The sequence below is a fragment of the Ammodytes marinus genome, assembly GCF_949987685.1.
Source record: "Ammodytes marinus genome assembly, chromosome: 11".
NCBI lineage: Eukaryota > Metazoa > Chordata > Actinopteri > Uranoscopiformes > Ammodytidae > Ammodytes > Ammodytes marinus.
The window spans coordinates 10,818,667-10,830,715 of NC_137215.1; the positions used below are offsets into that span (position 1 = coordinate 10,818,667).

The following is a 12,049-nucleotide window of genomic DNA, read 5'->3' on the forward strand; positions in this document are numbered from 1 at the left end:
GCTGCTGCTGCTACTAGTGGTGTGTTTGAGTGTGGAGCAAAGATTGTGTATAGTGAAGATGATCACTCTGTGATAAAAAAAAAGAAGAAAGAGATAGATAGATAGATAGATAGATAGATAGATAGATAGATAGATAGATAGATAGATAGATAGATAGATAGATAGATAGATAGATAGATAGATAGATAGATAGATAGATAGATAGATAGATAGATAGATAGATAGATAGATAGATAGATAGATAGATAGATAGATAGATAGATAGATAGATAGATAGATAGATAGATTGTAATCAAAACAAATCATATAAAAGAGCAACAAACACAGAAACAACAGTAAATCAGTAACACAATCAGAAATGATTGATGTATCCTCTGGAGGGCCAATCAGTTTTGTTACAGCTGCTATAATTTTAGAATAGAAATGTAATATAAAAAAGAAATAAGAATAATGTTAGAAGAGTATATGCCAATAGCATAACACAATTAAAAAGATAAAAATAGTAATATAAGAATAATAGGTATACAAATGTGTACATTATACTACAATAGTTACACATAGGAATGATACAAGAATATCTATACGAATAAATAAAGAATAACAGGGGTGAAAATGTGAATAGGCCTACAGTGATTTCAAAAGGTTCTCAAACAAAAACAGATTAAAAAAAACATCCAAATATTTTAGTTAAAAAAAAAGAAATACATTATAGTCAACAATTTAGTATAACAATATATAGCCTCGTTCGACTTGGAGCTGCCTTGCTCAGACCTGCGCAACTATGACGCGCGTCTTGCTGAGCGCACAACCAAAATGCTGTAAAAATGCTGTGCGCTCAGCAAGCCGAGCGTCATAATTGCGCAGGTCTTAGCAAGACGGCGATATCTCAAACGAGGCTACTCACAGCAGCCATTTTTCCGCATTGATTATTTTTACTTTTACATAAATAAATGTTTCTGATTATAGGCCTACTTACAGATATTTTCTTAACTAATACCCTGGGGAAAACCCCCTTTTTTTGGAAAACAGATATGGGCTGTTGTAAAAGGTTGTTCACCAGAAATGATATCTAGGACCTTCAAGGACCTGCTGGAAAGCTGTAGCGGGGCGGAAATACAAAATCGTAACCACGGTTGCGTTCCGAATCGCATACTTTTTTTTATTTTTTTTACATTTTATTGACAATAAGCAATACAACAGCTGCCAGGGGTAGCTTACAGAACTGGCCGATAGGCCTATATAAAAATACAGATACAAAAATAAAAAACAGCATTACATTAAATAAAAACATTATATAAATGACATACATAAAGTGTTTTGATAGCTTTCTTATTTTTAGAGTATATAATATTTTTCATATATTGCTTGGTTTCTTTTTCAAACACAATAAATAGAGGTTTCTGATTAGAGTACTTACATTTATGAATATGCCATTTAGCTAATAAAATAATAAGGTTTATAATAAAAAAATTGGTTTGTTTGACGAGGGGTGTAGCCTAATTATAGAAACCAAACAATATATGTTCAACACAAAGGGAAAAATTGGGGTCAATGAAACGAGTGATAAAAGTGCAAATATCTTTCCATAAAAGATTTGAGTGGGAACAGTTCCAAAATAAATGAGATACATCTTCAGGGTACATATTACAAAATGAGCAATTGACATCTATATCTAATTTAAATCTTTGCAAAAATATTTTAGAGGGATAGTAACGGTGTATAATTTTAAAAGATGCCTCTTTCATTTTGTTAGTGATCAAAAATGTTGATGGTAAAGTCCAGATTTTTTTCCAATTAAGGTCAGCTACAGAATTATTCCAGTAGGCAACTACATATGGGACAGAGACTATATCATTTTGGAACAATGATCGTATGCGTATTTATGACAATCATAGACATAATAAAGGATAGACGCCGCGTTGGCCGCTACTGCCTATTGGCGCTGACGAGCCGTGGGGCCGCCATCTTGAACCTTTATTATGTCTATGGTGACAATCCTATTTGGGCGATTCTGACCCACAATCCAGTGCGCACGTGAAGTGACGTCACATCGACGAAGCCTCCATATGAAAACAAACGGGGATGCGACGGATATAAAAGCAAGGTTGCGTTCCGAATCGCATACTTTCTACTATATAGTATGTAGAAAAAAGATTTAGGATGTCCCGATTCTTGTGGCCAGATTTAGGATGGTTAGAAGTACCCGGATGTCCTACTTCATGCGGCCAAGATTGTTAGTGTTGAAAAGTGCATCCTATTTGGGCGATTCTGACCCACAATCCAGTGCGCACGTGAAGTGACGTCACATCGACGAAGCCTCCATATGAAAACAAACGGGGATGCGACGGATATAAAAGCAAGAGGCAAGATCAAGGCGCAATGTTATGATGAAATAAGAGAGTAAAGTATGTCCCAATAGTATGCCTACTGCATCCTAACTAGATTCTTTTTATCGTCGGATGTAGTATGTAGAATAGAAAAAAGAAAGAGTATGCGATTCGGAACGCAACCCATGAGGCAAGATTAAGGCGCAATGTTATGATGAAATAAGAGAGTAAAGTATGTCCCAATAGTATGCATACTGCATCCTAACTAGATTCTTTTTATCGTCAGATGTAGTATGTAGAATAGAAAAAAGAAAGAGTATGCGATTCGGAACGCAACCACTGTCTATGCTCGCTACGTGAAATAAGACAGCCACTACCGTAACATACCAGCAGATGTCAGTATTCCTAAATGAGCTGTTAAATGGGGCTTTGTTGATCAGGCTTTTTGGTGAAGCATTTGGCCAGAAAGATTCGACACATTCACGGGGCTTCATCACACCATCACTAATTCTACATACTACATCCGACGATAAAAAGAATCTAGTTAGGATGCAGTAGGCATACTATTGGGACATACTTTACTCTCTTATTTCATCATAACATTTTGCGCCTTGATCTTGCCTCTTGCTTTTATATCCGTCGCATCCCTGTTTGTTTTCAATGGAGGCTTCGTCGATGTGACGTCACTTCACGTGCGCAATGGATTGTGGGTCAGAATCGCCCAAATAGGATGCACTTTTCAACACTAACAATCTTGGCTGCATGAAGTAGGCCTAGGACATCCGGGTACTTATAACCATCCTAAATCATGGCCACAAGAATCCAAGAATCGGGACATCCTAAATAATTTTTCTACATACTATATAGTTAGTAGAAAGTATGCGATTGGGAACGCAACCCACGTTTTAATGCAAAGGTAAAATTGAAAAAAGAAAAACAAAATCAACTTGCCAACTTTGCCAGTTGGTTATACTGGAATTAAAACAATGAATATTTGTATTGAAGTTTTTTTCAAAAAAGTTTGAATATTTATGCAAATTTATCATATTTCACAAAATATGCACACATTTGCAAATCTTTGAAAAACAAAATCTAGATATTGGATTATTTGTGAAATATGCTAAATTTGCATGTATTCAAACATTTTTGAAAAAAACTTAAATACAAAAATTCATTGTTTTAATGCTAGTAATATCAACTGGAAAATTTTCAAGATGATATCTTTAAATTAAACAATTTCAGTTGTACCCTAACCCTCGCATTAAGCCCAACGGACCTTGGTCATGATTTTCTATTTGCGCCCGCTGTAGCTTTCCAGCAGGTAGGCTAGTTGACCAGGCTGTCCACCCAGGTTGTAAACTTGGAAGGTCCGATATGTCATGTTTACAACAGCCCATGTCCATAAAATCACTTTGCCCCCTGGGTATAGCCCAACATTGTCAATGCAGGACAACATATTGATTGTAATCTGGTTTTAATCTGCCTCGTTCAAGCATCCAACGTTTTAAAGTGATCTGTCCCGTAAAAAAGAACAGAGCGAGAGCTCTTACTTTTTATCGCCTCTAGGCGTGCGAGACATTTGGGTGTCAGCCATGTCAACAAATGGAAATCTGAATCGGCGCTTCGACTACTAGTGATGATTTAGCGACATCTAACGTTGAAAAAAGCTGCAGCCACATGGGTCTGTCTCTTTTTCCATGATGCTACATTGACTTGTTTTTTTTAAATTGCGTAACATTTATTCGCTAATCCACCAACAAAGGATCCTTTATTATTTCAAACAAACTGTGATGATGTATGACGATAGGCCTACATTTTATTTTAATGTGGTTACGGTGTTGTGCCAAGATGTGCTTGCCGTGCCGAGCACGAGCATGCATAACTCGGCACAACAGTTAGACTAAAGTTTTTTATTTTATTTATCCACAAGTCATGTTTTCATTTAGGTTATTTTATCATTCACAATGGTTGGATTTTCTTAAAAAAAACACATACATTACAGATAGCTTGTTAATTAATTTGTGCATGTAGGCTAAGGAAAACAAAGCTCGCAGCAAAGTGTAATGCCAATTAGTATTTTTTTAATTTGTTTTGCAAGCAGTCTATTCTACACTCAATCTTAAAACCTCTCGACACAGCAGCCACACACACACACACACACACACACACACACACACACACACACACACACGCACACGCGCGCACACACACACACACACACACACACACACACACACACACACACACACACACACTGGAGGGAAGTTTGAATTTGTTTAATAAGGGGCGGAGTGGAGGGGCGGTCTGCTGTTGCTGATGATGTTGGTGAGGCTCCTGTGAAGTTGAAATACGTTTTCACTGTCTCTTCGGTGACATTGCGAACCCCTCTCTCTCTCTCTCTCTCTCCTGTGGGCTGTTTGACAGAAAGGAGGCGATCATGGAAGAGCAGGAGGATGAGGGAGACACCCATCGGGAGATGAAGCCCTTTCCCCCGCTGGGGCCTATCGCCAGGCTCCGCTCTTACAGTGACACCTCCGGATTTCGCGCCAGGGTGCTATTCAGGCTCCGGGGTGCGCGCTCAGGTAGGAGAAACCACACACACGATTTACCAAAACACTGTGCAACTATGAGCACTTTTTTGAAACGTAACGACAGTACAGTCATGGGCACAACATCAAACTTCTCTTTGGTGTTGCAACTCCAAGCTACTAGTTCCTCCTGGCCTGAGAAGCATCTCTGTATGACTAATGATGCAGCCGTGGCTTCCTGCTCTGCTACACAGAAACACTTGCCCCCTCTCTTCCTCTCATTTGTTGGTGTGCTTGTCTTTATGTAGGCCTATACAACAGTGTTTATAATGTGCTTTATCCCCTATCATGCATCAACAGGTTACCCCTAGGCTACTTGTCACACCATCCAAAATGATCACACAGTCGCTTAATAGGTTGAGTTGAGATAATATGTGTGTGTGTGTGATTACGGTGTGACTTGAGGTTAAATACACAAGTAAATCAATTGGTTTGTGAATACATACAATAAGTAATAGCTAGGTTTACAAAAATAAGAACCCACCTTGAGGAACAAAAGATAAAGGTGCTTTTAAAATAATATTAATCATAATCAATTGAACCAGTAAAAAGATAAATCAATAATTCATTGGTTTATTTTGTTATGTCAATGTAAAGAACCTATTTTTTCGTCCGTTTTGTCTGTGTCAAATGTTGATAGCAAATGGGAGGAGATGAAACTATTTGGCCGACCTTGGCTATGGTGTTAACAAACCAAATATGTGTCCTCAAAGTGCCTTTCTTAATGTCAGTCTTCAGGCCTGACAACGTTGGCTATTGAGACCTGTCAGGCTTATACAATGTTTCAGTGGTTAAAACCACTTCCTATTACCCATCAACATTGTTCAGCCAGCCTGCCTGCCTGCTGGGCTCTCCACCGGATTCACACGCCTACACCTAAACCTAGACGGTTGATTTGACAGAGGCCTATACAGTACATAGTATAGTACAATTCATTTATCATAATGTTACAGAAGCAATATTATGTTAAAAGCTGCAGAGGTTTTGCTTGTACTCAGCCACCTCAGGAAATGTTGTGTGTTTATGTTTAAGGTGTAATTACAGGAAACGATCACGGAGTGGAGCAGTTAGGAAATTAGATGTCCTAAGTTGTCTTCAACTCATGCCAGTTTGGATTTTGAGCCTCAAGTGCTGGGTGACTTGTCCTGGTCTGAAAATGAAACATAGAATTGACTGTTATAGATGCTCTTATACAATCCTTTCATTTTCCTTTCAATTCATAGGAACTAAATTTACAAGTAAATAAAAACAATTAGGAGGAGTTACTCTGAATATTATGTTGTGGTGTGTTTAAAAAGTTAAACAACAGGGGGAGCTAATTCACTTTTTCCCTCTAAATATCCTGCAAATCCCCAAATGTGCAGTAAAATGGACCCTCACATACAGTATATGGAGACATTACATTTTACACATTCATCCAACAGGGTGAACTCCAAAAGTGTTTTTTTTACTGAGGGAATGAGTGTTGGGTTCATTTAGCTACAAAAACTACGAATGACACAGTATGGATTCCAGTGCTCCAATTTTTATTCAAGGGGGATTTTTTTTCTTGCCCAAAGGAAGGAGAAGGCTCCTGTGGGGAATGTTACAAGAAGTAATGGCTGAAGAAGGGAAGATTGTCATTATTATGTCCAAGTACATGTACTTTTTTGTTTGTTTGTTTTGTTTTTGTCCATTTGAAATATCTTAATATTCAATTGTACAGCTTATGTTAGTTATGCATAGTAATAAATTTAATTATATTTTTTTCTACTTGTGCACTCACACGTGTGCATGCATGCTCTTATGCGATTGTTTGACGTAACGTGTAGGCTGAGACGGTCTTTGCTGTCTGTTGAAAATAGCATGCTGCACTGTGGGTGGGCGCTGTAATTACAGGCAGAGAAGAGGGCGATAAGAGGGGAGGAAGAGAGAACATGTCAGACGGGGGTGAATAAGAGAGGTGAACAATGGAAAGGAAGGTCAGACTGAGACACATTAAGACAAACCATGACAGTAATGGCTGAGAAAGGAGGAGAGGAATGATACAGTCAGAGGGCGGAAAGTAAAGGAGACATGCAGGGGGGATAGTGATGAAAACAGTGAAGAGAGGGGAGGAGGACAGAATGATTAAGTAGGAGGAGAGGATAGATGGAAAGGCTGGAGAAAAAGAAGATGACAACAGATGAGTTTTGGCTGGCTGGTGGTGTGCTCTAATGCTTGCTTGCTTGCGGGTGCTCTCCTTGAAATAACATTGATTACAGACCCTTTTAGTCTGGTATAATTACTTGTTACAATGTGCTGTAATGCAGAGAACAGCTTTACTGCCCACACATAGTCCATTCTCAGCTACTGTTGTAGCTGCTCTAACAGCCTCTAGTAGCCATTTAAGCTTCATCCCAAATGTTCTAGTGTTTTACAGTAATGTCCTTGTGTTCCAAATTTCCCATATTCAAACATTTCTGAAAAAACCTATTGAAAAAATGTTTTGTTTTAATCTCAGAAATCAACTGGCAACGTCATGATGAAATAGACGATATCTATACGTTTTTTTTTTTTTTTAAATCCCCTAGCCTTATTGCAAATCAGAGCCACGGGCTCTGATTTGCAATTTTCACCAGTTGACCTGGTTATCTGATCCTTGAAGGTCCTAGATATCATTGCGTAATCATTTGTAGTGTATTAATTGTTCACATTTAAAAAAAATAAAAGACCTTTAGACTGCATTTCTTCTAGCAGTTGCACCTGTGAAGAACTGACTGTTTAGTGTTTTCATGTACTTAAGTTATTTTGTGTGCAATTGTGTGTGTGTGTGTGTGTGTGTGTGTGTGTGTGTGTGTGTGTGTGTGTGTGTGTGTGTGTGTGTGTGTGTGTGTGTGTGTGTGTGTGTGTGTGTGTGTGTGTGTGTGTGTGTGTGTGTGTGTGTGTGTGTGTGTGTGTGTGTGTGTGTGTGTGTGTGTGTGTGTGTGTGTGTGTGTGTGTGTGTGTGTGTGTGTGTGTGTGTGTGTGTGTGTGTGTGTGTGTGCGCGTGTGTGTGTGTGTATGGCTTTGAGCCTTTTCACTGGAATGCATCAGAAGTCAAAGTCTCACTTTCTCCGTCTCTCTGTCTATCAGTAACTCTGCATGGTTACTTGCTCAGCCTTTAACTCTATTAATATGTGTTGAAACGCCTCAACAGCAAATAAACAGGATGTTAACAAAATGCTGTACGGCCTATAAATAATGTTGTGTACAAACAGGTAATGGATGTGTGTGCGTGTATAATGGAAAATTCAATAAACACTTCACCACAACACAAATTTTGGTTTCATTATATAAAATAAAAAAAACAGTGGAACGGAGGGACATTATGATGAAAACGACAAATATAAAATCATCAGCTTGAAGATAGTTACAGATTAGACGGTGAGAATAAGGATAAAACAGAAGGAAGGAAAATTGATTGGATAGAAGTTAGAAAAATGGAATGTTAATAAATGTGCAATGAAATGTAATGGGGCGACTGTGGCTCAGGTGGTTAAGCTGGTTGGCCAATGATCCTAGGGTTGGCGGTTCGATCCCAGCCCGGCCACTTGTGTCATGGTCGTTGTGTCCCTGGGCAAGACACTTCACCCACCTTGCCTCGTGTGAATGTGTATGACTGCTGTATGTTTGAGGTGGTGGTCGGAGGGGCCGATGGCGCTGAATGGCAGCCTCGCTTCTGTCAGTCTGCCCCAGGGCAGCTGTGGCTACTATGGTAGTTTACCACCACCGGTATGACTGTGTGTGAACGAATTGTCTGGAACCCTGTAAAGCGCTTTGAGTATCATGAAAGGCGCTATATAAATCCAAGCAATTAATTAATTATTATTAATTATTATAATTATAATTAATTATTATTAATTAATTAATTAATTAATTAATGAGATGAGAGGAAAGGACCACTATAACATTACAGTATAGTATATTACAGTCAATAATGTTATTGTTGTGTTACACACACATACACACGTACAGTTACTTACAAGTCTCTCATTCTTCAGTCCATCAACATATTTAAATGTCCTGCGCCATTAATTAGCATTAAAAGAGAGAGGTTTAATAAATAACAGGAAATTACAGATCAACTGTGCTTGATACGACACAGACACTAATACACAAAATAGCCGTGTCTCTGTGTGTGTGTGTGTGTGTGTGTGTGTGTGTGTTTTAAAGGGCATACGCAAGACCAATTGTGTATGTTTCTGACAACTTTGAGCGGTTGAGACCAAGTAAAGACCATGACAAAGGCAGGGCGAGTAAAGACCAGAACCACATCAGTGTGAGCTCCACACTACTCGGGTGTGACATGTAACAAACATTATGGATTAGAAATAAGTCGAGTTTTGAGTATTTGAATCAAGAGGTTTTACATTCTATCACTAGCCTGGAAAACCAGACCCAGCAAACTTAATTAGCGAGCGGCAGAGAAGACTGGGTCAAAAAGTCTTGCAATTTAAAGAAATGAACTTTCGGCTCTGATAAATAATTGTGATGAGCGTTTTAACTGAAGGAACCATTCAAACATAAAACATAATCAGCAGATTAATAACGTAGGGTTAAAACCCTCTTGAGATTCACCTTGATGTTGAGTTTGCAAAAACCGATCCCCTTGGCAGTGAGAAAGCTTTCCCATTCAAATAACCACTGTAGATGAACATGTCACTACCCCTGAACTGACAGAATCCACACTGTCACTATACATGACTTCCTACTGTTGCACTGATAACATTGCAGTGATGAGGTCTGTTCATATTTTCAGAAGATGACTGATAGCTATACAAACATAGAAAAGTAAACACACTGAACCTACTGCACTATTGGATGCATCTCCCTTTTTATTTTCCTCCTCTCTTCCGTTACCTGCACCCTTAACGGTGACACCTCGTGTGCATCCTGCTCTCTTTCTCTCCTCTCCCCCATTTCCTACGTCACCGTGGTACCTCAGCACAGGAGGGGGAGTGAAAAAAGGGAAAGAAAAAAGGATGAGAGAGACTGAAGTCAGACACAGTAGACAGCGGAAGGAGGGCAAACTTGACAGGCAGGGAGATAGAGATAAATGCAGCAGGAGATACGGATTGGACGAGACGGGACTGAGATGGAAACAAACATTAACTTTTAATGCTCTTTACTGGAGCGAGGGAGGGAGGGGCGAGTCAGGAGCAGACAGTGGAGGGAGACTGAGAGAGGGCAAGGCAACCAAGGAGGGAAGTAGACAGAATAGGAGAAGGGGGGAGAGACTGTGAGAAAGGGGAAGAGGGGGGGTCAGTGAGGGAAGGAGGCAGAGAGGGTTGCTTATCGGGAAGAGAAGAGGATCAACTCACTCTGCTGACAATATTCCCTGGGTCAAGTCATGGAACATGACGGTGAGTTTTTCTTCTCCTTTCTCCTATAATAGGCCGTGCTTCCTATCTTTGTCTTCTTCCTTGTCCTTGCTTCCATGCTGCATGTGATGTCCGGTGTATAGCTGACCTTCTGTGTTACTGCGTTAATGTAACAGAAGGCATGATGTTAGACAAACAGAGAGAGAGAGAGAGAGAGAGAGAGAGAGAGAGATTCCTTGTACCACTTGTTTTTCTTCTCTTAACGTGCTGCTCTGTTGATCACCTGTTAGCCGGTGATTGAAACACACAAACAGCCTTCAGTGCATGAGTGAGTAGAGTATAGTTATGAACCAGCCTGCTCACAGTGCCTGACTGTGTTTAGTCTGGGGTCAGCTTTGTAGAGAGCACTCAGTTCACAAGTCACAAAAAGGCAGCCTGTATAGTGTTCATGAAATTGCACACAACTCAGTGTTTTTGGTGGCTGCTGGTATACTGCTTTGCAACATGAAATAATTTTACGTAAGCATCTGGCCATTGTTGTCAGAGACCACTTGGGTCTGTGGCCTTCCCTGTTTTGTTGTTTTTTTCCAGTACCCTTTGCCTGGTTTCATAATCTCAAATAAATATACGGCAAAGGGCAGTGGCAACAACACACATTTAACACCACACATTACGTACAGGGACCCTTATACTTTAAAGACCCAAGCAACTTCACTGTGTCCATGCAATATTAATATTAATGCTAATGCTGGAAGGGAAACACTTAGTAACATCAAGGTTGGCCGTATCTTCACTTAACCAGGCTTCTGGCTTGCTGCGAGGGCCAGTTTTGAAAATGCTTATGGAGCAATGATGACTGTGTGTTTCACTCCAAAGGCAATTGTCCGTTTTGTTATTTCTCCCAGAGTGGCGTTAAGAGTTTCTTGAATAACTTACAGTAAGACATAGCCCAGGCTAATGGCAGTATAGCTTTATCGTCTATATATCTATAGAGGAAAGAAGGCAATAACTCCAGATGGGCTTGGTTGGTTGGGTGTATTAAATGACAATGATGCATTGGTCGGTATCAGTTAGCTAGAGGAGGAAGGCAGGCTATATCGGTCCCCTGTTATCTTACACAGTTTAATTACTGTTTGCAGAGGTTGTCATAACATATCGCCGTGTTCAATAAGCAGAAAGCCCCTGTGGCCATATGTTACTAAAGAAAGACAGAAATTAAAGCACAGAGAAGAAGGGTAGATCCTATTTTTTTCTTTCTCTGCTGTTTTCTCAGGTAAGTGTTGCAGCAATACATCCAATTAAATCCCTTCTCCTTTGTGCGTGTGTCACCCAGTGAGTGGATGGCTACATGGCAAATGATCTGCGTTGTGAATTTGTGAAGCATCAATTTTGCAAGGCAAAGCAGCACCTGTGATTGTGCACACATATGCATATGCGTGTTATGTCATGCCGTGTGTGTGTGTCTGCTGCAGTGAGCGTGAGTTGTTGGTCTTTATGCTCCTCTCTTGGTTTTCTTTGCTCACTGCTGATTGTGTATGTGTCATGTTTTGTGCAAGTGTGTGTTCAGGAGGCAATGTGAGTTGAGACTGAATGTGCATATTTATTCATGGCCATTTGACTAAAATGATTTACCATTGCAGTGTGACCTTTATGGAGTGCATAAAGTGGTCCATGTTTGTCATGAGTACAATTCACTGTAAATAAACTCTGTCGTTCTGTTTACATCCTGTTTGTTGCACATCCACCTCTGCACTCAGGGAGACTGACATTACCTTCTTAGATACAAAAGAAATAGAAAATGTTTCTCCAAACC

General features: G+C 39.7%; 1 protein-coding gene across 1 annotated transcript in view; it reads left to right on the forward strand.

Annotated features, from left to right (window-relative positions):
• The first annotated feature begins 4,790 nt into the window (after window positions 1-4,790).
• phactr2 (phosphatase and actin regulator 2) overlaps window positions 4,791-12,049 on the forward strand; it is a 42,431-nt gene continuing 35,172 nt past the window's right edge. The window contains exon 1 of the mRNA XM_080036315.1: window positions 4,791-4,909. Within this exon, the coding sequence (XP_079892441.1) occupies window positions 4,804-4,909 (106 nt within the window). The 5' untranslated portion in view covers window positions 4,791-4,803. The remainder of the gene's footprint in view (window positions 4,910-12,049) is intronic.